The sequence below is a fragment of the Neltuma alba genome, unplaced genomic scaffold (genome assembly GCF_004799145.2).
Source record: "Neltuma alba isolate B1F8T4 unplaced genomic scaffold, ASM479914v2 tig00002347_pilon, whole genome shotgun sequence".
Classification (NCBI taxonomy): Eukaryota; Viridiplantae; Streptophyta; class Magnoliopsida; order Fabales; family Fabaceae; genus Neltuma; species Neltuma alba.
Genome location: NW_021632826.1, coordinates 20,647 through 47,521, shown reverse-complemented (window position 1 = coordinate 47,521; position 26,875 = coordinate 20,647). Strand labels below are relative to the sequence as shown.

Below are 26,875 nucleotides of genomic sequence, written 5' to 3'. Positions count from 1 at the left end.
TAAAAATAAGAACTCTATGAAACAGCTAGTTAACTATTGGTTTAACATATGGATGGCAATCTGATCTTCCATCACTGGTCCATTAAACGCCCTATTTGGTTCAACTAAGAGATAAGCCTCAGGCATGCACCATATTGACAAATTTAGGATCCAAAGTTTAATAGATGTGGCTCTGGACCAATCTAACAAATCACAGATATCTTGTGGAGCCATTCACTTCCGTCATTACACATACACAAATGCACATATACAAGCATATGTAGACACGCACATCCATACTTGGATGCGCATGCTCACACATGTAGAGGCACATATGCGTCAAATGTACATTAGCACATCCATGCATGAGAACATACATGGGCACGTTTCTGTAATTCACGCTGCACATGCATGTGTGCCTGAACATACATGGCCACATTTATGTAATTCACGCTGCACATGCATGTGTGCCTACTGATATATATGAGAACGCATATGTATGTGTAACACACGTGTGAATATATACCACTGCAGATATAGTCACATTTGTATAAGCCCACAGGCAAGCACGCATATTGGCACATTGGCATAATTTACAAATACATAACTCGTATGGGTGTGTGAACATATATGGGCATCGATGTATTTATGTGTGCATGCATTTTTTTCAGCCTTTATCCATAAAGTCGAGAGGAATAACCAAGGTGCTGCTTTGAAGTACAAGTATATTTTTCCAAGAAAACATCAACTTAAATCTACACTATAGATTATTAGAATTTGCATTTTAATGTAATTTTTAAATAATGGTGAATCAGATGTATCGTATCCTTATCCAAATTCTATGTTGATTTATTTTAATTAACCACTGTATGTTCTCATAGTTGACTTATCTCTCATTACTGGTTATAATTTGTCTTATAAACTCTGATGCCACTTGAGGTTTCCTTTCCAGATCTGAAAACTAAGCTTGTTACAATATCCTGAATCAACTTGTTCTTTTCCATCAAACCTTTGAACAGATCACGTTGTCTTTATTCCTTTATCTTCCAGTTTTATTTTGTACCATGTGTTATGCTGATTACACATCTAAATCCTGTTTCACTGATATATCATACATTATGTTCAGGCTGCATCTCAAGTTCATGGGGGACAATTTGCAGCTGGATTTGTTGATGGTTCTGTAAGACTCTATGATGTCAGGACACCGGAAATGTAAGCTTCTCAGATTAATGAATTTCTCCTTTCATGATTGTTGGCTTCTGTTTTATAATACTTTCTCTATGGTTAGGTGTATCTTGATACTTAGACCTGTCCTTTTCAGTTAGTCCTAGAATGATGTATATACAAGCCACTTGTTGCCTCACTAATCTTTGTTGCTGTAAAATGATGTTCTTAGGGTTGTCTGTGAATTACGGCCCCACACACAACGAGTAGAAAAGGTTGTGGGGATCAGCTTTCAACCTGGACTAGATCCAGGAAAGGTAAGAGGAATATCTTGCTGGTTGCATGCCTTTGTCTATAATTTGTAAATCTTGCTACACTTTTTGGGGAATAATGGCCCGCAATATATTTATTTTGATTTAACATGGAAGATGAAATCATATGGCATGTTTTTCCCTTCAGATTGTCAGTGCTTCTCAGGCAGGGGATATACAATTCCTTGATATCAGAAATCAGACAGATGCCTATCTCACTATTGATGCTCACAGGGGCTCACTTACAGCTTTAGCAGTGCATAGACATGCTCCGATTATAGCCAGTGGTTCAGCCAAACAAATCATCAAAGTCTTTAGCCTGGAGGGTGACCAACTAGGCTGTATTAGATATTATCCAACCTTGATGGCCCAGAAAATTGGTTCCGTCAGCTGTCTCAGTTTTCATCCATACCAAGTATTGCTGGCCGCTGGTGATGCAGATGCTTGTGTTAGCATCTATGCTGATGAGAACACCCAAGCAAGATGAATCAACATATCGCCCATGATATCATATTTTTTGGTTCTCTCTTCTCTGCGTAGTTGCAACAAAGTACAAACATGATATCAGGAGCACCATACACACGGTTGAATCATCGTGCTATGCTGCTGCACCCGTCAGCTGTGAATACATCTGGAAATATTGGGTAGGATGCACTCTACTGATCGTCTATGGAATTTATTCATTAGCCTCCGTGGGAGCCAGCTGCACTCGGTCCTGAAGAAAAATCCTGAATATTGGTTGGAGGCTTTGGCAAATAATGTCATTTTCTTTGTGTAAATATCCCCTATTGTTTTGCCTTTCTGCTGTGTGATGTTCGCACTCTTGCCCATTGTGTATATTTATTTAGGTGAAATCATAAGCTCGTGCCGCTGATAGGTGTGATTGTCTCCTGAAATGTGGGGCTTATCCACTCATGATTGTAATTTATGTTGAATTCGATTCTTGTTTCTGCTAACATGTAATTAAATTTAAGCTTGTGTCTATTTGCTTTTCTTCAATTAACTAGCATCAATTATAACTCACAAAGCATCTTGAAAATCACTATTACAAAAATGTTTATTTGAAACTATTTAACATGCAAACAACATAAAATTTGACACTATTGTAATCTTTAATTAAAATTGGAATATGCTCATTGTTATAATAATGTCAATTTAAAGCTATTTAATATGCCTCTAATTAACACTAAAACTAACACTTTGTTACCTTCAATTAAAAAAGAACATGCCCTTGCAAATGCAAAATACGGGGGGGAGCAAAACGTGAAAATGGAAAATAACAGTTAAAAAATAAAACGACAGTATTATTGATTTCATTCCAATAAACTAATTTTGTATCTTAATTTTTTCATAAAATCATTTACTTCTTTTTATATATTATCCTTTAGGTTCTTTAACTAACTTGGGTAAAATAAAGAAGTCAAATAAATTGATTAATTATAGCAAATTGTGACATGATTACTTGAAAACATTTTAAAGTAATATTAGATTATAAATTAGGTAAATTATTTTAAGAGAAAATAATAACCAGAACAGGAAAAAGTGAATCAAAATTTTATATTTAAAACCATATATATTCTTTAACTAATATTTATATTAGGGACAAGAGTCATTTTTTCTGCATATAAAGACAAAGGCCTCCTTTTATTTTTTTGGCCCAACGAAAAGCGCATCCTGAAAAATTAACATTTTAAATATTTTGTCAAGTAACTTGTATTAATAATCCTAAAAAACTTGTAAATGATAATTTAGAGTAATATGTTGTTTTAACTTCTTTTTTTTGTTTTTAAACCTTCTTGGGGATAATGGTTCGCTTTAACTTGACAATATTTCAACAAGAAATAGCTAACCTTTTGCCTTGACTGTATTATTAGAAATATCAACGCAAGCAAGACACAAACTCGAAAATTCTAGAACTCTTTCCGTTCACCGCTTCCAAAGGATGAAAACCACGGTCATGTTAATAAATGAAATAAAATAAAACAAACACAACGCTACAAATCCCCCGAACAGCTAACGATCAAGAGGAAAGTCAACATGTAATCGCTTTGGCTAGAGTAACACTTGCTTCAGATGTAGACACCGTGACTAGCTGGTCGATCCACTTTGCTCACCTGTATTACTTCTATCGCCACTGCAACAGAAGAAGTGCGGAAGCTTCACACGGCCACAACTTCTGCAAAGGAATTTACATTAATCACCGCTGACTCAGAAAAACACACATGCACTTGAAACTAATGAGAATTGGAAGACACGTTAGATCTCAACTCACATTCTCAGTCAAACATATATAAGAGTTATTTTCATTCTTCTGTACCTCATTTCACCCTTAAGCCTACCCCACAGAGTTTTCACAAGCACTATGGCTGTCTCAGTAAAACTTATTCTGGCCATTCAAGGAGAATAGTACACAATATGATTTTGTGTGAATTTGTAGCAATTTACTGGTTCCCGTATTATTAGCAGCTGTCAGTTATCAATGCATTTTTGTTTTATGTTCCAATCTTAAGCTAGATCTATATCATGTGAGAGAAGTCATTGGCACTGGGCAGGGGAGAAAAACTGGAGTACGATGGTAAAGTTTTGCTTTTTATCCTGTTATGGTGTTGATTTGTTGATGGCTTGCGTTTGGTTTGAAGAGAGAAATCGATTTTCGTCCCTTTGTGCTTGTATGCTTATAGGTTAGAATTAAAACAAGTTGCATTCACTTGCTAAATTGCACAAAGCAAGCATAAATTTCACTCCACATTTTTCTGACTCTCCTTTTCATCTGCCTATTTCCAGCATAACCGAGCACTCCCTTAAATTATGATATAAGCAAGATTATGTAATGTGCATGAAGCAAGACACCGCAATGAAACGAACTTTAAAACCACATTAAAAGAACATAAAGACTCCACAAAATTTGATGATGAAAACGCCCAAATATTTCCTATACGTGAGAATTTACACACAGAATGGTAACCATAGCTCAGATAGCATTATTCAGAAAGAAACTAGAGCTTACCTGCATCGGACTATCACAGGGATAGGTTTCAAAGCTTTTGGTCCATTTCTTATTCCTCTTTTATGGCGAGAGACCTACATCAGATATAAAGCCATTGAAAAAACAGAATCAACTCCAAAAATGAAATAATAGAACAATATGCAATATACTACTTGTTCTTTAATATAAGAACTAGATAACTATTTACAGATATTAAGAAAATTAGTTGAGTTAGTTATTTGTAAGAAATTGATGTTCTTTTCTCCTAAAATACCCTCATCAATTATGTGCATTCTTGATTAAACCTCTTTAATGTGTGCAATCACTATGGGGATTATTCGGGAACAAAATGGATAAATATTGAAAACAAAACAGATCGAGGTCTTATATTTAGGACCAAACTAAATTTTCAATTAGCCCTGATCTTATACTTCCTCTAGTTACGAGGTCTTATAATTAGAAACGGAGGTAATATTAAAGATAGGATTAGGAGGTAATAATAAGACACTAGAATCAATCATTCAGAATATAACATTTCCATAATATATCGATTGATACGGCACACATTAAAATCAATTGACAGAAAGAAAGGGAGCTTGAAATGAATGAAGCTCCCATTAAGAGCAATAAATGGTAGATGAAAGATAAGTTAACACAGCACCTTCTTTTTTGGGACAGCCATGAGCTCCATAGAGTCCCCAAAAGAGAAGCTGGGAAAGCTAAACTCAGGCAAAGCGAAACGGCGTGATGTAGCCCCGTAGAAAATGCTCCCCGATAAAGGTGCAGGATGAAGGTTGGAATGCATCCACCTTTTGATTCCTAACATGTTAGCCATTCTCCCTCCAGCGTTCCCAAGCAATTTAAGTCTCGTGGCCATTGCTTTTGTCAAGTACCACCAAGAGGCCTTCGGAAGACGAAAGAAAAATGTAATTTTTATAACAAAACCACAAAAAAATTGACGATAATATCTGCGGAATTGGAAAGAGGAATATAGACGAAACACTTCGACTAGTGAAGAATATTATCAGTGGAAGTAAAGTGAGCAGGAAATGGATTGAAAGAATGAAAAATTGGAGATGGATAGAGAATGTGAGAGAGAGAGAGAGAGAGAGTGAGGAAAGCAACTGAATAAGCGAAGGGAAGAAGAGACACACAGAGGCTATGATTTCGAAAAGAAATTTAGAGAGCAAGACCGGAGCAAGCAAGTGGTAGAAGAACCAGACACAGTGGGAGCAGTTGAAATTTCTCCAAATTGAAAGTACAAACATAATCCCTAAGTTGATATATAAGCCATCAGTTCTAATAATGGGGCGGAATAAGAAAATAATAACTTACAATAAGAAAGGATGAAGTATGCAGCAGAAAGGGCCACTCGACGTCGACGGTGCTGCGGAGGCGTTGCTTCCAGATTGATTTCTGATCGACTTCAAGGGGCAGCTGCTGCTGCCTCCCAAACGCTCCGTATTGATCCTCTCCCCAAAACTAAACAAAAAAAAAAGAAGGGAAAAAGCCTGATTTTATTAGTTTATTTATTTATTCTTTTGCCAACCCGATTTGATTAATTTATTTATGAACTAGACTTCTTTTTTCAAAAAAGAAAGGAAAACTTGGATGAAGTCTCTCAGTATAAATAACAGTTTTGTAAATTTTATGATAAAATGTACTTAATTCTTATGATTTTTTTTTACATAAAAAAAAAAGGCAACACTAAAGGATCAACGATATAAGTTGCCTTTATTAATGCTTGAATGTTTCCCATTTACATTTCATTGACTTCAATTAAATATTTAAATACTTTTATTTCAGATAGTTTGGTCATAATTTTCCCCCGTTCAAATCTCAACTTCGGATGCTAGCTTGTTTATAGTTATTTGAGAATGCAGTTCATCAGGCATTAAGTTCATTTGAGATGTTCATTAACTGAGTATTCACCGTCTCTACTTCTCAGCCATGCTTCCTTATCATCAGATTTGACCACTGCTAATCTAATATCCTCTTCCTCCAACCACCTTCCCTTCCAAATCCCATCTGCGAAGATCAAATCACACACCACCAATTTCTTCATCTCTTAACTTGATGCTCTAGCTTTAAGGCCAGACGCCTCAGCCAATGGTATCCACCTATCTGTGAATATCGTCACTCATCTAAAAATAATAATAAGAAGAAGAAGAACACTTTGCGTAGGATACATATTACTATTGATTGTAAGGGAACCCGATACAAGAGGAGGGAGAAATACAACGCTTACAAGCATAGAAAACAGCCCCAGATATTTATTATTACAACATGACATATCTCACCAGAATAGGAAAAACCAAAAAAAAAAGAAAAGAGTTTTAAGATTTATAAACATCCATAAAGGCACGCAGATCTTATATACTCAGTGGCAGCAGTGAGGGGCAACCAGCTGCTAAAAGCAATTATTACCTCCTTACCCATAACAACAAGGGTACATTTGTAAATTACGACAAGTGATAGTTTAATTATTATTTGTTATTATAAATAGTGCCCAAGGTACATAGAGCATCAAACACTGCCGCAAGTCTCTAGCCTTCTTTGCCGTCTTCGTTAATTTCGTCGAGAATCACAATGAGAGCCACTATGAATGCATAATCGACGTTGGGGTATACAGTTACCATGAAATTGTCTTTCCCTATTAATACGCTCTGAACTGTGTGTTTCTTATGCATCTGCCCCAAAAAAAAAAAAAACAAACACACACAATTCAGGGCATAGATTAATTGATCAAGTCATCATGTTCACACTCTTTGACAACGTTAAAGTACGTACCTGGGCGACGATGGTGTCAGATTCACCGGCGTAAACAATGCAAGAACGTTCGAGCCAACTACCTTTGATCTTGAAGTCGCAGACTTCTTCCTTGGTGTTATTTGCTAAGAACACATCTAATTTGGTCTTAAATTGGATTAAGGACGACCTCTTGAGTTGGAAGATCAGATCCTTTTCTTCTGTGCTTTCCCCCCTGAAAGCTTGCCATCTGTCATGTGCCGTCATTATCTGCAACAATCATTCTTTCTTTCTTCATTACTGTATACATATATACTTACCATATGCATTCATAATTTTAGTTTTAAACTTTCGTTGGGATTATGATTATGACTTGTGCATATTCGCTTCACACAGGCTGTGCATAATATTGTTCCCTCTCTGATTAGCTGCTCAACACCCTCAACTTCTTTGAATTTGTTATGTCCAATCTTTCATACCCGGAATAGAAAAAGGACTCCTTTTTTATGTGAGAAAAATAAATAACTTCTAGTTCCCGATGTGTTATTCGGTTTGCAATTTGATCCTTATATTTTAATTGGTATCAATTTGATTCTTATAATTTTGAAGTATCTAATAAATGGTCATCATACTTCAAATATGTTCAAGCAAATGATTTCAAAACATTCAATGAATTCAATTCTATCAGTTTGCGCAGCAGTAGTAATAGTTTATACATTTTTTTAGCAACAAAAAAAAAGTAGTTTTTTTTTTACAAGGCAAAAAAATTAGTGAACACATTTCATTTGAAATATATGATACTCCACGCATGAGGACCATTTTTTTTTTTTTTTTAATGTTTTGAAACCATAAGAACCAATTTGACTGCCATTAAAACATAGGGACCAAGTTGCAAGTTAGGCGAAAGGCCAAAAGTTCCCTTCCCCCTTTTTACGATGTTAAAGCAAGATATATAGTATATTTATTATTAATATTTAAAAACGATTTTTTTATTTATTTTGGAAGATAAAAACATTTTCGTTCTAAAAATCATTTTGCTGTTTTATTTTGTATAGCAAAGGAAGCCCACAGCATTGGTATTTAATTACGACATAATAAATATTACCTCCAATCTTAAATATAACACCTAGTTAATTAATTTAAGTACATTAAGAAAATAAGTTAAATTAGTTATTTGATACCCTGTTAATCAAGTGTATTAGTTAGAACTATCATTATTATAAAGATATATAAATATGAGAGATATAATAGATTGAGATCTTATATTTATGATCAAAATAAAACTCAAACGATATTTTATATTAAAGGAGAAAGTAGTATAAATTTTTACGTAAGGGTATGTAATTACAATCACACGAATAAAATATCATTGATATTTTCTAACATTATAACTTAGTGTTCGAATGCTCTGAACATATTTTTATCCGAAAATAGCAATAATGCTTTTTAAAAAAAGATGTTAAGAACAACCTTACAGAGTATGTGTAATAATTTTAAAGATTATAACTTATGGGTACGATGTACAAAAATATTAAGTTTTCAATTTCGTAACTCACGATTAAATCATTTTATCACAATAAAATCAAATGACCATGTTGGAATGTTACATCACTATTTCCTGAAGTGAATAATTAAATAATATTCCTATTCCCTTCCAAATGCGAGAAGATCAATAAGTGGGACCAGGACCACTCAAAACGAAAGAAAGAAAACAATTATGGGGAAAAAGACAAACCTTCCGGCGGAGAGTTACGATGGGGTTCCCGGCGGCGTCGATTAAGACACGGCGGTCACGGAGGGTTAAGAGAGAGCCTTTAACCTTGAAGACGACGTTGCCTTGCATGTCTGCGACCACAAAGTTGCCGTCGGAGATGGACATCACTTTCTCCACAACGCTTAGATCCACCGGGTACGGAGCACAGTATTGGGGGCCGATTACGGCGATCGTGTTGGGCGGCGCGGAGGCGAAGGCAGAGGGTGCCGGTGGGTAAGCCATGCTGTTAAGGGGAGCCTTAACTTGAGAGTGCTTATCGGTTCTCTCTCTCTCTCGAGCTCTGAGATCCAGCTCTCTTCTTTTATATATATAGATAGGATCTGAATCCAGTGATTAAGGAAGCATCATTATTTCTGGTAAAAAAAAAAGGAAGTATCATTATTGTTATTACCGTTATTACCATTAGTATTACTTCTTTTGGGGGCCAAAAAAGTCTTGCAGTCTCGTGACAAATTGATGCAGCCGAATGCGCAATGGACAATACGGCTCATTTGTTTTGGGCCACACACAGTGAGGCCCTTGAATTCAACGGGATTGCCTCCGATCTCCGCAAAGGTTTTAGTCCAAGTAAATAAAACATTTTCAGATATATTAGATCCATAAATCATTTTTATTCAAGCTAAAATATATACATATCTTCCTTCAGATTAATCATATGCAAGTAATCTTATTAAATTTTAAAAAAAATTAATTTGAAAAAACAACCCTCTTTAAACTTATAAGTTTGGTCAAATAGCATCCCTCACTATTGGTTGGCATGTTATTTTGTTAAATGCCACATTATGTTCCGTTAATGAAGTAATGAATAAAGTAACGTTCGGGGATTATTTGCATAAATTAGAAAATAAAGAGGGTTCCTTGTTGAATGTTCAAAGTCAAAGATGTTATTTGCAAATTGCTGTATTTAATTTAATTAATATAATTAAATCTCAGTCACATATACTTTATCATGAAAAAGTAACTAGTCTTTGCCAACACTAAATAGTGGCCGCACTCTGACTCTGTGGTTGAGCGGCTTTTGGAATTTATATATTTTACAAGTTCCCAGCTAAATTATTGGTGAAGAATTTTATTTGCTTATTTAGCCACGATTACAAACCATAAGTATTGATTCAAGATTGAAAATATTGATGGCACCATGCCATAAAATATATATATCATGTGTAAATATTTTTTATTCCCAAAATTTAATAATATATCATCAAACTGTTCATTTTATGCACACAAGTCCATCGTAAGTGAATCTATTAGCTTCCTATTATATAATTAAGCATTATAGTTTACATAAAACATTTAAGTCCAGTCTTTTATATGTAAAATTATATATATGTATGTATGTGTATATCAAAATTTTCTGGTCTTGGGCAAATAATACTTGTATTTTAACACCTCGTATTTCTATCAGTACAGCAATACGTACACACAAGTCACCACACACTCCTACATGATTTCAAATTTAAAATTTTAATGACATTTTAAAATTAAAAATGGGTGTGATATCACTCAGGCTTATCAATCTAAACACGATAAGCACTAATGTAAGAGTGCTTTCAGGCTTCTTCCACTTTCAGCTTTTCCGGCTTCAGGTGACTGCTTACACAAGCATATGGATTCTAAAGCCAAACCAATTCTGGCTTTCGAGAAAATATTATTTTCCATATTCCCATGGATTATTTAGAGTATCAAAGAAAAATTAAGAAAGAATAAATAACGCCATCAAAATGAAAAAATTAAACTCAAGATAAAATCTGAAGAGATCCATCACTTTAGAAAACAGAATAACTACCTAAATATATAATCAATCATCTAACTAAGCATGCACATCTACGTATATAGCACTCACAGAATGAGTATGTGACAAATTGTCGGTTGCAAAGAAACTTCCCTGGCGAGAGAAAGTGCCTTTTTTTCTTCCCTTTTAATTGGTGAGATTAAGTAAAAAAGTCATATATTTAGTACGGAGGAGGGAGTAACCGGTTAGGGCAAGGCTGAAAGGCAACTTCCTTGGTACTGTAAACCAGAAGAAATTAGAAAAAGTTTGATTGATACATGTTTTGCCCCGCGCGCGCGCGTGTGTAAACACACACATGTACATGTGAGTTAGTAATCACTAAGGACAGCACAGCTTCACCCAAGCATCATGTGACAACCACATAGTAATTAAGGTGGAGCGTAAATAACTAACGCTGAAAATTCAAACCTCTCCAAAAGTAGCCTTTTAAGGACCATTTCTTGTGTTTCCCAACCTTATATAGATATATTACGTTGTTTAGATTTCTGAAAATATAATTTTCTTCTACACATGCATGACGTTCTCACGTTGCTTCACAAAAACCTGAAATTTATGTTCCAAATAGAGAGGGAAATCCAGCATATTCCCACCTGCGGGAATCAAAATGGGGCTTTTTGTATGTGTATATGAGTATATCATATCATTTTCCCATGAATATCGTCCGTATGTAAGAAGATATTTTTTTAAACATATACCGAAGACAATGTGAATTCTTATCAGGAAACATTCTCGGTAACCCACAAAATTAATTATCCTGTCCCACGAGCTAAACAACCCTTGTTATTTCATCTGTTTCCGCGGCCCCATGTCTGTATAACAAAAGGAACAGGTTCTTTATAGTTTACCTCAAGGATTATTGCTGAAACAAAAAGACTTATCAGTATGTGATTTGTAGCTAGGGACATTCAAATTTTCAGTTAGTTAATTTTACCACTTTAATTTTTAGGTTTGGATCAAGTGGAACTTTATGAATCTCTCATTTTCAGCATACAAATTGACTTATAATCATCATATATACACACATACGGTCATTCTTTTCCTTAAGGTTATATTACTTGATGAAGTTGTGTGTTGAAGAGTTAGCGCTTAACGCTAATAACTAAGGTGGTGCAAGAAACGAAGATGTATATAGACGCTCTTAATACGCATAAATGATTATTTCTCGTGGTTCGCTGTTGCTTTTACCTGATTGCTGTTCTGATTTTGAACAACAAAATTTTTAGTAAGCTTATACTTTAATGGAAGGAAAAAGAATAAGAAGTTTATATATATGAGGTATGGCATATGAGAGAAAGTAGCAAAGCATCGATCAGTACTTTATACAAGTGCGCACAATGATAAGCTTTAAGCTCTTAGTGAAGGATAGATAAATGAGCCACTGACTCATAAATCACCTCGGTCGTTTTCATTATTATAAAAGTCATATGCAGGTCAAGTCACCAGGCAGTGCTTCGGTGAGAATGACATTTTCTCCAGACATTATATAGATGCTTTAAGGTTATTGTTCTATAAGAGAAATGAACCCAGAACTAGAAGCTCCCCTTTTGCCATGAGCTGCCATATAATCTTGCCACATGGATGATATACCACTCACCATTCTTCCATGGTTATCTTTAGCAATTTCAGTAGTCTCTAGATTGTTAGATCCATTATTTCCCGTCTTAGTTTACAAATGTCAGCGAGCGCACACAAACAAAATTCAGCAATAAAATAACAAGTTCTTTTTCTATGCAAGTCTCTCTGTAAGAATGGGTTGAGACAACCGGAAGCTAGTATATATTTTAGTTTTGTTATTTTTCGAATTAACACATATATTCATTGATTTCAAAGACTGGAGCTAGATATATAATCAGATCTGAAACAGTGTGTTTTCGAAAATAATATCTAGGTTTCTTTAACGTTTATGCAGCATTTGGTGAATACCTCTAGCTTAACATGTCATGTTTATTAAAACAATGTACTCTAAAAAAACTCACCCCCATATTCCAAGCCACTGACTTATTAAGAGCCTTAAAAGTATAGATTTTGAGGTCCCTCTTGTAATATTATTTCCAATAATCTTCTCATCATATAAAAGATCTAATGCCGATAATGAAGAACTGATAATAAGAAGAGGAAAGATGAAAATGAAAACAATTAATGTGGAGTCACCTTCAACGTGGATATGGAGCATCAAGCAGCAGGTGATGGCCGGTCCTCCTTGAGCGCAGCTTTCCAGATGCTATAACAAAGGCGCTATGGTCATGATGGGGAAGATGGGCACATGAAAGACTAACTCACTGCACCTAACTGAACGTCTTTCAGTGGTTGATGAGTTAGCATTGCACGTGCCCTGCTTCTCCATCTTGCTCGGCATGCACCTTGATGATGTCTAACACAGAGAGAGTCGAAGAAGAAACAAGGAAGAAAGACTAATCATGTCCAGCTAGCTAGCTAGCTAGGAAAGTCATGGTGAATTAAGGGACATACATCTATATGCAATCACAAGTGGTTGAAGCCTACTCATGTATATATATCAAAAGGGGCAACAGGGATGGCGATTTTAAATTAAAGGAGGATGATGGGTATGGGAAAGAGCAGGAAATTTGAAAGGCTTAGTTGGGGGTGGGACCTTTTGAGCCTGCAACCCAAACAACTTTTCACAAGTGAGAAATGATATAAATAGGACCACGTACTGCTCAGCAATTAGTTTAGTTTAAAATAAATTACTGGCCGGTATATAGCCTCCAAATTCAGCCAAAGAGGCAGGTGTAAACCTAATATATGCCACCATCATACCAAATATATATAATCCTACTTTAATTTATGTTGACACCACCTGAACTGTTTTCATCTTGGAAAATATATTATAAACTAAAGCGGGGGTCTGGAGATGTCTATGTAGTTTTAAGATAGAAAACAAAAATAGCAAAATAGTTAGTTTGCTGACTAATATATGTAAGATCCTATTTGAAAATCACTCAACGGGCACATTTTACTCGTCCTTCTTTTTGTTTTGACAAATATTTAATATTGTAAATTGTCAAATTAAAGGAGGAAGTAGAAAAATTAAGTGCAAAGTTACTTCCTTCCCACTAGCTCCTGACTACGGATTTCAAAGACGCAATGCAGAACAGACAAGATATGGTACAATATTCATTAACTAAATTAATGCTGAAAAGAATAATATATGGGAAAAGTAAAATGCTGTGTACGTGTCGAATAAATTAATGAAAAAATAAGGCAAAATGTTAGATCACATACATTTACTAAAGATATTATGAAAAAGAAGAATTAAAACAAGAACATTTATCTTTTTAAATGAAACTAAATGAAGTGAAATCTGAATATTGATGAACCAATCATGGTTGCCGATGTGCCTGCCCCGTTGCTTGTCATGATCAGAAATATTGATTTGTCTGACGTTCGGCGACATTTTCCTTCCAAGAATTCACTGCAACTGAGAGGAGGAGGAGGAGGAGGAAAATTACAAGGTTTAGAAAACGCACACAGATATAAATATATATATCTCGAAGTCTTGTTCAGGATTATTACAATATTGTAATTCTAATTTACGGCTTGAAGATTAATTGGCAGTGAAATAGATTACACAAAATGCCATTTTTTGCGTTATTATTCTTTTTACCATATATTTAATGATAGGAACTGAAGTTAGTGCGTGCTCCTGGATGGCATCTATATTGAGTTTAATTATCATGCTTCCCACTTGAGTATGTCATAAACTATGTAAAGTTCTTGCACAAAAGAAATTGCCTTTGTTCATAATTCTTTTTTATCTCTCTCTTAGGCAAGTTGTGTGGATGTGGTGAGGATTTTAAAGCTTCATAATTGCATTTAATCAATCATTGCGTTTTACTAGACCTTGTTCTTCTCAAGTGGCCTCCTTGTTCATCATTTCTGGTCAAGAAGTTCATAGAAGCATTTTCTTCCTTCCTTTTTTCAAATCTCACTTCACATTTTACTTATCTTGAGTTTCGGGCTAGGACAAAACTCTCCAAGTTTAATTGGATTATAACACCGCTGTTCTTATGGTGGTTTAAGTTTCTCTGAGGAAAAACGAAATTCACATCAAAAGCTGGTCCAATAATTTAGAGGGGACCAATATTTCCTTATAAGACCAGTTAAGAAGAAAGCGAAACCCCTCACAGCTTTTTCGCTATGGTTAAGTCTACATATTATCTAGCTATATTCGTTCTTACACCCCATTCGTAATAATCTTCCACCTAATTTCAAGTCTTTGCAGAGTTATAAGCGTTTAGAAACAACTTTGTTGTTCCACACGAACACACAAAGATTGGTGCTATATATTTAATCTTTGCTTCTAGAAAAGGGCTTATTATAGTGTTGATGTTAACGCTGGCAATGGTGGGGCATTGTACGCCTAGGCACCTAGCTATGTATCACGATCTGAGAGCGCTTGAATTGAAAAAGTCAAACTTTTTCTTCTGGGTCCAAGAGAAATTACACATTAATGAGTACCAACAAAACAACAGAATATCATCAAACTTTGCATTAACTGTGATTAAGATTTCCATTAAGTTAATTAATATTAACTAAATGCTTTTGGCCAGAGCGTGTTTGTTTTTATGCGCCAAATGAAATGTTGGATTTGACCCCATTGATCTGGCATTCCACTCCACTGAGAGTCTGACAATGATGTGAGTAGTAGAAGACAAATCAAACCAAATAAAATGTGAGATACAGGAGTGGGAATATTTGAAAAGAAAGAAACATTTTGGAATGTCTTTTGAGATTTATAATTATTCTAGTCAGACATGTCAATTTTGTAAACTTACACTTGACATCACATTCTAAAAGAAATAGTTAAATAAGCAGAGAGGTTAGTGGTTTATGAGTTGTTTATCGATCAGGATGAGGGAGACAGGCATGGAAGTAGGTGGGGTGCCAATAAGCACTCTGATCAATGGGCATATCACTTAGGGCACAATGTCCAATAGTGGAGCCATATAGTACTAATAAAATTTACCTTAATGTTTAGTGGGATTAAATTAAACAAATTTGCGAGGCCTACATCTTAATAAAAATATTTTGTGTGCTTTTAATTGCCAGTTTCATGAGTGCAATTATCAGCATTAATTTAATTGTATATTGCTATTACTGTTCGAAAGTAAATTTGATTGAAAGAAACACCTATGCGCAATCAAAAAGAAATCCAGTCACTACAGATCATTTGTAAGTGCTGGCTTGTCTTACATATTGAAGATTTCATTATCTTGAAAAATCATAAATAGTTAACTGTTGTCCGAGTAATTTTGATGAACTATATTCGAACTTCATTTCAGGGTCATAGGTGCCCTCTCTGATTATGCATCGTGCTCCGACTTCTTAAGTTTTAGTCTCTTCTTTTTCTTTTTAGTTTAGAGTTCCTCTAATGACGTTATAATTAATTAAGAACAAAGCGCTATGATGAGGAACATATATAATATTCTCTTTTATTTTCAGTAAAAAAATCCCATGACTAATGTGTTAAATGAATTGATTGAATTGTTTAATCAGAAAGCTCAAAACCTTTATGCAGATTAAATAATTAATTGCCGGTACAATCACAGTGATAATCTATTTTAATTAGACAAAATGGGAAGACTTTCTGGACGGCTTTGCTAAATTTTCTATAGGATCGATGCACTCAAAAAGCTTGGAGTATATATGGAAGTTATTGGAGACCCAATTCATATACATGATCGCTTACGCTAAATCATGCCCATAGCTTTTTCTTATCCATTAAGGTAATATCATTAGTTGTTGACAATATATGTACAAAGAGAATTATGAATTGCACATATATGCTTAACTTCTGATTAAGATGTGAAAAGAGGATTATATTGCTTTGACAGTTGAGAGTTGAGACCAAAAGGTTCACATGGTTTTTTTTTTTTTTTTTGCTTTTTGGCAGCGAAATTAAATTATATGGCTTTGGATGTAGGGACGCGAAGCATTTGGAAGTGAAATGCATGATTGATGATTTTGGGCAATCAAAGAGAAAAAGTTAAAGAAAAATGATTCCAAGATCTTCATTTTTCCTCATCATATCTTCTACAGTGAATCAGAATTATTGTTGTGTCCCACTTTTAAAATTATAATACCTACTTATTATAGTTGAATTGTGAATTCATCTGGCGCACACAAAAATCATTAATTAGGTGAGTATTAATTTGACAAACCGTACCATTCATTAGTTTAGCCCATGCCATATAGTTTTGCATTGCGTAGGAGATGAGTTTATAACCAGACTATATTTAGAATATATATAAAATATCACAATTGAAGAAATGAATATGTAAGAAATTAAAATGACTAAATACTATCGATTAATTCTACAAGTTATTTAACTTCTACCTACACTCTACCCAGCCTTGCCACCTGACTTGATGACTATTTTCTGGTTATGAATAGCTTTAAAGTGAAATTATTTTTGGCCAAGCCGACGACAACGTTTTATGGTTAGATTACATAAAGTGGTTTATCCATAATCCATATCTAGGTATTTATTCAGGAAAATATAGGTAAGAAAACGAGATTAGATCTGTGATCAGAAAATGACCGACTACATACTAAACAAAGAATGAAAAGGTTGCATGTATTAGAAATTACCAATTAGCGAATACAAATAATAACAGGAAGGACCAGACACACAATGCGTATCATAACCAGCACAACACATCACATCCCAACCTCAACAATAAATGACTGAGGGCCAGTTTGGAACTCGAAATTGATTTTGATTTTAAAAAAACAGAACAACAAAGGTGAGTTTTATTTTGGGAAAATTGCAAACAAAAACCTTCGAATATGTAAAATTACGATTTGTGATCTTAAATTTAAAAAATAACAAATAAGAACCCGGTTCCACTTTTGCAAATATAAAATGTGGGTAAAATGTCTAAAATATCCCTCAGTCAAATTATGATTTGGTCTACTGAAGTTATTATTTGCTAAAGTGAATTTGTCATTTTCCATAGTCAACTCGTTATTTGGTATACGTTCAGCCAAATTATGATTTGGTCTACTGAAGATGTCATTCGCTAAAGTGAACTTGTTATTTGGTTGAGGGACATTTTAGACATTTTACTCACATTTTATATTTGCAAAAGTAAAACCAGGTCCTTATTTGCTATTTTTTAAATTTAGGGTCCTAAATTATAATTTTACATATTCAAGAGGTCTTTATTTGTAATTCTCCCTTTTATTATTTTTCTAAAAATAAATTCTAGAATCCCAAGGATCGGTTCAGTATAAGGGAAATGGAGGGAAGGAGTAGGGAGAAAATATTTTAATGAGACCCATCTGGAAAATTGAAAAAGTGGGATTACAATTTTTGAATTAATTTTTATTACTCTTTTATCTTATATCTTCTTTTTATTAATTTTTTTTACTATGTATAGGTATCCGCCCATTAAAGATAATCCTCCTGTTCAAGGCATTGTTAAATGTGAACACATTTCCTAATGGAGATTTGAATCTTGATTTATCATGCAAAACTAATTTTTTACTTGATTTTTTAAATCAAACTCGTTTAAAAAAATTTATAACTTTATTTTCCTTGGACCAACATAGGGTAAAGGATTAATGAATCCAGTATTGCCACTAGCCCAACAGGCCTTTGCCTGGCAAGTGAGTGGGATTAATATGGGCTAAGGCTTAAACCCGGTGCGTTGAAGTGGTCTTTTAGCCGTTTTGCTGCGTACTGGACATTAATTTCCTGTGCTGTCCATAAGGCATCTGCATTGCTCTTTTTTGTTGTTTTTAACAATTTTAAAATAAATCTTAACCAAATACATTTATATTAATAAAAATTAGGAAAATTTGGGGGAAAAGTCCTTCATTAAAATTTTTATTGTTGAGGATGATTTGATAAATATTTATACACAAAATTTTAATGATAGCCTGGTTGAGCAAGGACATCAACATGACAAATAAAATAGTCAATAATTTTGGTTACTTTTTCATTAAATTATTTATATCTTTCTATAATATAAAAACTCTAACCAACCATAATATTCATAACTCATTTCTTATATTTTCAGCACCATATTTGTTTATAATATTTTTAGGCAATTTTTCCAAAATAAAATTTCCCAAAAATCATTTCTATATATCTATATACAAAAAATGAAAGTTTTAAAAAGTCGCATAATTCATAAATTATGAATAATAGAATTGGTTTTTTAAAATTCTATTGATACAAATTTTAACTGGGTCATACATGATACAGGCCACACCATCTATATATATATATATAATGAAATAAAAAAGTTGACAGGACAAAAGGAAGATAAATTACTGGTGGTTCAACTGAAAACCTTACAACGGAACAAACATGTTTTGAAAAAGTTCAAAGATATTCCCGCTTTTGCAACTGGCGGAGAGTAAAGACACCATCAATACTATGCCATACTGCACAAAGCCAAGAGAAGACTGAACTCACTAATCTCCCATCCCCACGCCATAGATTCAATGAACATCACCTCTTCCTCCTCACTGCAACCACCATAGCTCCAAGGTACAGCCTCCCATCTTCACCATTTACTTCTTAGTTTCCTTCTCTTTATGTTGAATCCGTCATTTTAGCTTTCCAGGAATTGGTCCAAACTGATCAGAGTTCTTTCCCAAGTTGTTAGTTTCGGAAACTGGTTTCTCTGTAAAACAAATACTAGTATTCCACAATTTTTTCTAAACTGTATCCTTGACACCACAACATAGAAGCACCATCCTCTTTCGAGGAAGTAAATCTCCAAAAAATAGCAGTAAGATTATCTTTTTCAATGTTGCAGATAACTCGTATCAGATCATCCAAATTGACGAAGAATGACAATGTGCATATTTAAATTTTGGACAGATCGTTCGCTTTCTGTCTAAAATTTAAAATTTTGCTGTTGCCTTGTTGTGTCCGTCATCAAACTCTTAATTGCGCTGTTCCAAGTGTTTCTCAACTTAATGGAACTAAATTGCAAATTTTTAATATATAAGAATCAAATTGAAACATAAGCTACTAACAAAATCATTAAACCCAGAAGCCTTCGTATTTGTTCACTATTTTACAAACTTTGAAATTCTAATGTCACTTACCATTCTAGTGATATTATCCCCTTGGGTACGCAGAAGCCATTTTTGGAACAGCAGAGACTCAAATTCCGTCGGCTGGGACAATGACTTCATCTGCCATTGTAGGATCCTTGCAAGAACCAGCAAACCCAGATGATTTCAAGGCCATTTCTCTGCAAATTTCATCATCCCGGAAGGCACTGCTAGCTGAAGAAAAAGTAGAAGAAACCATTCCAGTGTCAGAATATAATGGGATCGGAAAAATCCGCAGAGAGTGGATTAACAACCCTATGAACATAATCCTCGTGTTATGGGTAATTTGTGTGGCAATCTCAGGAGGAATTCTGTTTCTTGTAATCACAGGAATGTTAGATAGAGTCCTAACCAAGAAGTCCCAAAAAGACTTGTGGTTTGAGGTCAATAATCAAATCCTTAACGCTCTTTTCACTCTCATGTGCCTATACCAGCACCCAAAGAGGTTCCACCACCTATTTCTCCTTTGTAGGTGGAAACCCACAGACATTTCTATCCTCAGAAAAGCATATTCCAAGAATGGAACTTACAAGCCTAACGAAAGGGCCCACATGATGGCCGTGGTGGTGTTACTTCATGTGAATTGCTTTGCTCAGTATGCTTTATGTGGCCTTAACTTGGGTTATAAAAGATCAGAAAGACCTAATGTTGGTGTTGCCATTTGCCTCTCCATTGCCATTGCTGCTCCAGCAATAGCAGGCCTTTATGCCATTTTTGGCCCTCTGGGGAAGGAGCATGAAGAGGCTCAGAACTATAATTCGGCCAACAATGGCATTAGGTGAGTCAAAATTGCTTTATCTTGATTCTTGTATTACATGAATTAACCAAAATTGGCGGGGGTTCAGTTAACTCAGTTACATAGACGTAATTGTTTTCCTTTTTCTCATTGGGGCTGACCAATCAGATTACTGAGTCAGTTTTCATAGTGTTATTTGTTTGTTGTCTTGGTTAATAGCTTATCAGAGAAAAGATTGTCATCTACATCAAGAAATGAGGAGACTGGTGGATTTGTCCAACCTGCACTGTCTTCATTGCCTCGTGAAGACAAAGCTACTCAGTTCAGAACAATGTAGACTTATCCAATGTGGAGTAGTCCTAGGTTGTGCAAGATCTGACATGGTGGACCAAAAGATTTGGAGGTTTCTAGAGGAACAAACCATTGTGCTGTGGAAGCTCGCATCCCAAAGCACATATAATGTGGTGCAGATGAATCTATTGCGGTGTATTAATTATATATGGTGAGGTGTCATCAATGGATTCGAAACTATTGTGCATTTCCTGCAGCAGTTTCTTGTTTAATTCTTCCTTCACTATTCCATTCATTGCATGCTTTACGTTTAGGGTCTCCTCCTCTTTGAGATCCCTTCACATTATAATGAGATAGCAGTACAGATTAATGTAAATGCAACTAGTAGTAACACCACAAAAGAAGGTTTAAAAAAAATGCTTAGCATAAGCAGAAGAATTAGAGTTTGAAGGAGGATAAAAATATCTTGTCTGTTTAGTGTTTAGGCCCGAAAATTCGCGAATGAAAATTTGTGGACGAACGAATGGGAAATGGTCTAATTCTTTTGATTCTATAGTTTTACATAACTTTTATATCAATTAAATCTTCATAATTTAAAGTGTTGTAATTAAAATTTTATAATTTACATACTCTTAATTTAATGTTTACTATTACAATCTTGCACGTGTTAAAATATGAATTACTATACACTATTAAAAATACAATTAATTATTAAAAAAAACTTATGATATTTTTCAAAAACCAATTGCAAATTTGCAATTTAACCCATTTTCAACAAGTGAAACTAAATGAACATAAAATGAAAATATTACTTTCTTGAAATTTTTTCAAAAAAAGAAATGGGAAGTCAGAGAAGATTTCCATCTCAGAGGAACAATTTACATTAAGACTTAAGAGGGGCTTACCCTGCAAAAAAAAAAAGCTCATCCAATCCTTAATATAAGACCTATTTAACTAATTTGATTAAATTAAGAAAGTTAAGTAAGTTAGTTAATTATAAAAAAATATGACATGTTTTCCTAAAATACCATAATCATCTTTTTTAATATCTTCCCTCCCTCTTTTACTTGATTATGGTTGATGGAGTATCTATAGAGATAATTTAGGAAAAACTAATAAATATAAGAAATAACTCTTATATTTAGATCAAAATCAACTCAATATTTAAGTCTTATATTAAAAACTGGAGAAGTAATTACTTTACATATTGACCCATACAAAAAAATTCTATCAGGCACTTACATTAAAATAACTTCTATATGTACTATACCAGTGAGCAATTAGTATTCCTTTCTGGTTTTAAAAAAGATAGCTCACTCCACCAAGACCTCTCTGTTTCTATGAAGTTGAAAAGGAAAAACATGATCGAAAACTAAATTCACAAGGGATTTAGAAATGAATGAACGTGAAATGTGCCCACAAGATTAATAACCATTGGATAACTACATAGAGGATCAACTGTGTGTCTGTGCTGCTAACAAAAGCCAGAATGAGATTTTAGTCAGTAATCTTACATAAGTCAAAGTCGCCGCATTAAGCTATCCGAAATTCACCCAAGAAAAAAGTCCCCACCAACCTCCTAGGGCACAACCATGTCTTCCAAATCCATATCCATTGTTGGAATCATCAACCAGTCATCAAGGCAACAGCTTTGCTCTGTTGCATCCACAAAAGTTGAGTCACAGCCAAGCCCCTTGGAAGCTTCTATCTCAATATTCTCCACAAATGGATATTTCACCTTTTCACTGCTCATATTACCATCTAAAGTTTCAAGGAATCCAATCCACCATGAATATGAAGAAGCTTGATTCTCTCCCCATTCTAACTCTGCAGGGCCTTCCCTAGTGGGTGCTTCTGCTGGTGCTGATTCCTGTGCTTCAGCCAAAACACAAGGTTCTGTTGTAGACCACACCGGTCCGGGCACAGGCATGGCCTCCAATAAGGAGTAGCAATATTGCGCATCTGAGAACATTGGCATATTACCGGAACAACCATATTCATAGTTGGAATTAATGCTGTTACTGTTACCATTTTCAGTGATGTCTCTTTTAGAAGTGCCTGCAAGCTGCATGACAAAATGCCCCTGAGAATCTCTTCTACCATCTAAACTCTTTCTTGTGGATTTGCTTGATGGGTTTGCTTCATCCGAGTTCATTCCTTCTTCATCCATGGCTTTGTCTACTGTGAGCCAGAATCCCAATAGGATTTAAGATAGTGGAACTGGAAAGGTAATAATGCTGGAAGCTTGAAACAGGCATGAGTGGGTAAGAGTAGGTTTAAAAAATGAGGGGGGAAATAGGAGAGAGTGGAGACAAGGATATGAATGCTGACACGTATGTGTTGAATCCATTGGACACATCAAAGCTTTTTCAAGCAGCAACCTGCGTGTCTGCAAAGTCTTCGCTTCTTTTTCCTTTTTGTACGTACCCCTTGGCTCTTTTTTCCCTTTAATTCCCAGTTGATCATTCATTGTTCTGTAAAGCCATATTTAATATACTCTTCTTGTCTTCTATGACCCTCTAACAATTATGATAGCATCCTCCCAGCTTCGAAATTGTCTCGGAAACAATTTTATGGTCGAATCAGTGGATTGGTTTATTTAGTTCTGGTTTTCTTAATGATGCATGTATTATTCATTTCTCGCAATAAATAAATAAATAAATAACTTTCGACATCTCTAGTCACCCAACGGCGAAATGGTACTTGATGATGCTAAAATTATGTAGTTCTAACTATTAATAATTTAAAGACCAAATTGTGATACAAATAACACAGCATTAACCTTTCTTAATATTTCGGTTTCGACCGATAATTATAAGAGACGAAAAATCAGAAGAGGAAACCTAATAATATTAGGAGGAATTATAATAACATCTCAAGCAAGGATAGTTTAAAGTTCATTACAGACAATGATAAATTCTAGTGCAGAAAATGATAATTAATTTATGTTTATTAGGATTTTTTTAATAATTAAATTATTTTCTTAAGACTTTATGATTATTCTTACATTATATTAGTCTTTTTAAATACTACTTCCGATCCTAATTATAAGATATTATTTATATTATAAATAATATCTTATAATTAGGACAGAATATAGTATGTGTTATTAAATTAATAAATGAGGTGTTCTTATGGAATTATAGATACCAGTTACTTGAGACAATTTGAACCGTTCGGATGTGTTTATTCAAAATAACTTCTTGTCAGCTTACTACGTCAGTACGTTGTTTGAAACTTATGACAAATTACAAACTCCAAAATTCTGGGTCTTAGTAAACCGAATTGAATGATATTGAACATATGAAACTCCTATAAAAATTTCCATTCTTGATGGATTGGATTATTTGATCCAAGAGAGAAAAGTCTCTTTGATCAAACAAAATCAATCACCAGTCAGGCCTAATAATTGATTGGTGAGGGAATATTTAGAAATTGTTTGGATCAAAACCAACACATAATTTTAAAATTAATTTTATGGTATACAAAATAAATATATAAAAAAAATTGTATCTTGATTTGCGTGAAAATATTTTTTTAAAAAGGTATTTTTTGAGGCTTTCAAACATCCCTTAAGCGAGCATTAAGCACTTGTTTGATTGAAGAAAAACCAAACATTAATTAATAATTGTGAATTGAAATATTATTATCCTGACCTATTAATAGAAGGTGTCTCAACTTATTTATCACAGTCATTGAGGTTTTTTTTTGGCTATCTCTCATTCTCTCTCTTTTCTCTCTTGCTGATGCTCTGCATTAAAAGCCATCTGACCTGTGCGCACTTTCCTTTTATATTTATATTCCATAAAAAATTATTTCAAGTCATGCGTAATTAATCCGTCGGTGTTGAGAAGGCGTGATATGCAGTCAAAAGTCAAAACCTTAAATCTTTGGAGACGGGCCACAAAATGTTTTGTGAGTCTTATTATAAATTAAACCGGTATAAATAACTTGACTTTGAACCGAATAAAAAACCAAAAGTTAAAATGTATACCCACAAATTGGGTTCAATACAGAAGAATAAACAACAATTTGTACCATGTCTACGCGCAGGACAATAACTTTTGATTTGGAGAGATTCTCAAGCACGTGCTGGCCAAATGACCTGTATGTTGGAATTCCACATAGAGCAATTTTAGAGCCGCAAATCACTTGTTATGTGCAATGCACCGGCTTATTGCGCATGGCCAAAAAAATGCTGAAGCGGTTAAAGGAATGAATAGATTAAGTGCGTAAAAAGAAGAAAAAGGAGGGAAATCTCATTCAGGTTCAGAAGAACAGTGCATGAACGACAGGATCGCAGAATTTCAGGGCATATTCTGAAGTCTGAACCACAAAAGCAGTGGTTTGCACGAGAAAGGTCATGTTAAATCATTGTGTCCTTAGAAAGGGTATAAAATAAAAATAACTTTATAAATAAAAAAATTTCATCCTATGCTTCAATAAGCTAATGAGAAGTAATAAAATAATATTAAATAAGTCATCTTTTATAAAATAAAATAAAAATGGATTTTCGCTTTGAATTGAGAAAGCAAAGGGAAATTATTCTTCAAAAACCAATAACGAAAGGAATCAACCAGACAACATCATATTGGAGTTATGATATCAATAATGCGTTCCAGCCTATGATTACAAGTATGGAGAGGAGGGATTAGCAAAAAAATGAAAGGTATGGACGATTATTGACTTGTCAAATATTACCTCTATTTCTTAATATAAGAACTTATTTAATTTTTATTTTGATTATAAATATAAGGTTTCAATTCATTTTGTCTTTTATATTTATTCATTTTTTTAAGGTTGTCATCGTAATAATAGTAGTTTTAACTAATATACTTAATTAGCAAGAATAATTTAGAAAAGACAACACATATCTATTACAAATAACTAATTTAATAATTTTTTAATTTACTTAGATTAATTAATTAAATATTATATTAAGAAAGAGAGGTGCTATTAGTACTTTCAGCCTTTCAGGTAGAGGAGGACGAGGCGGAGAAAAGGTGGTGTGATTGGGCCCAATGGCACGTATGGGAATCTGGACGGGGTTTCTCACAACGGCCCAGAAAGAAAACCCCCATTCTCACATATTCCAAGCACCAAGTTCCAGCAACAAACAAGATCCCCAAAAAAAAAAAAAAAAGAAGTTATCCCGTAAAAATGAAAAAAGCGGACTGTATATATAGACCATATGTAGACGACAATACTATATATATATATATTTGTGAGTTTGTGTAGCGTCTCGTTAACAGATTAAATAGAAATAAAATATGTATTTTATCAATTTATGAAAATATATTTCGATAAATAATTTAAAATTATCTCTTTATTAATTAAAAAAAAGGATGATACTTCACATTGCAGATGTCAGACTGTGCAAGGTTAAAACTTCTAAAGTTTAGTGTCTAAGTTCTCCTAATATAACAAGAAATATATATATCAAGTATAAGAATACATATGAATTATCAGTCATTGTCATAAAAGTTAAGCAGTTATGTGAATAATTTGTTTTTCTTTGTTATTTAATAAATCACTCTGAGTATTCTCTGAAGATTTTTTAGCTTATGACTTGTGATTGCAAAATTATTTTAATTCTTTCATAAGATATTAAAAAAAAAAAAAACTAGCTGGGCGTGTCGCTGCTGGTTTGTCAGCCGGTAATTCAGCTGCAACCAACAAACCCAAGATTCTACTATTCCGTATTTCCTCTGTCAACCAACAAACCCAATAGGGTAGGTTTTCCCTTGTTTATATATGCTCTTCTGTGCGCTGCACCCCAGCAAATGCTTTCCATAAATGGCATTGCCCAGCAAGGACCACAGAGTTGTGACCACCCATTGACCTTGTAATTAAGCTGTTTTTTAATACTCCTCCGGTTCTTAACATAATATTCAATTTTTAAGTTAGTTTTAATCTTAAATATCAGACTTATTTCTCATATTTATCAATTTTCTCTGAATTATTCCTATAGATACTCCCTCAACCATAATTAAGTAGA

General features: G+C 34.1%; 5 protein-coding genes across 6 annotated transcripts; 2 read left to right on the top strand and 3 right to left on the bottom strand.

Annotated features, from left to right (window-relative positions):
- Positions 1-931: 931 nt before the first annotated feature.
- On the top strand, positions 932-2,453 carry LOC114722339 (regulatory-associated protein of TOR 1). The gene is made up of 3 exons (XM_028908352.1): positions 932-1,191; positions 1,376-1,460; positions 1,603-2,453. Coding segments are annotated over exons 1-3 (426 nt in total). The 5' UTR covers positions 932-1,189; the 3' UTR covers positions 1,942-2,453.
- Positions 2,454-3,283: 830 nt separating this feature from the next.
- LOC114722400 (uncharacterized) lies at positions 3,284-5,911 on the bottom strand. Its single transcript, XM_028908436.1, has 4 exons — positions 5,776-5,911; positions 5,102-5,344; positions 4,462-4,535; positions 3,284-3,630 (listed from the first exon to the last, which is right to left on the bottom strand). Exons 2-4 carry the CDS (start codon positions 5,315-5,317, stop codon positions 3,543-3,545), a joined length of 378 nt encoding a protein of 125 aa, XP_028764269.1. The 5' UTR covers positions 5,318-5,344; positions 5,776-5,911; the 3' UTR covers positions 3,284-3,542.
- A 753-nt stretch (positions 5,912-6,664) lies between these two features.
- On the bottom strand, positions 6,665-19,025 carry LOC114722380 (protein LURP-one-related 15). Of its 2 annotated transcripts, XM_028908414.1 has the most exons (4): positions 18,995-19,025; positions 8,924-9,257; positions 7,231-7,458; positions 6,665-7,130 (listed from the first exon to the last, which is right to left on the bottom strand). In XM_028908414.1, exons 2-4 carry the CDS (start codon positions 9,182-9,184, stop codon positions 6,987-6,989), a joined length of 633 nt encoding a protein of 210 aa, XP_028764247.1. In that variant the 5' UTR covers positions 9,185-9,257; positions 18,995-19,025; the 3' UTR covers positions 6,665-6,986. The 2 variants fall into 2 exon arrangements, with proteins under 2 accessions (XP_028764247.1, XP_028764238.1); XM_028908405.1 differs by lacking the exon at positions 18,995-19,025 and having other exon boundaries at positions 8,924-9,300.
- An 874-nt stretch (positions 19,026-19,899) lies between these two features.
- On the top strand, positions 19,900-21,154 carry LOC114722372 (uncharacterized). The gene is made up of 2 exons (XM_028908391.1): positions 19,900-20,628; positions 20,806-21,154. The coding sequence occupies exons 1-2, from the start codon at positions 19,922-19,924 to the stop codon at positions 20,921-20,923; spliced, it is 825 nt and encodes a 274-aa protein (XP_028764224.1). The 5' UTR covers positions 19,900-19,921; the 3' UTR covers positions 20,924-21,154.
- On the bottom strand, positions 19,985-23,086 carry LOC114722391 (uncharacterized). Its single transcript, XM_028908424.1, has 2 exons — positions 22,392-23,086; positions 19,985-20,024 (listed from the first exon to the last, which is right to left on the bottom strand). The coding sequence occupies exon 1, from the start codon at positions 23,045-23,047 to the stop codon at positions 22,457-22,459; it is 591 nt and encodes a 196-aa protein (XP_028764257.1). The 5' UTR covers positions 23,048-23,086; the 3' UTR covers positions 19,985-20,024; positions 22,392-22,456.
- Between the last annotated feature and the right edge of the window lie 3,789 nt (positions 23,087-26,875).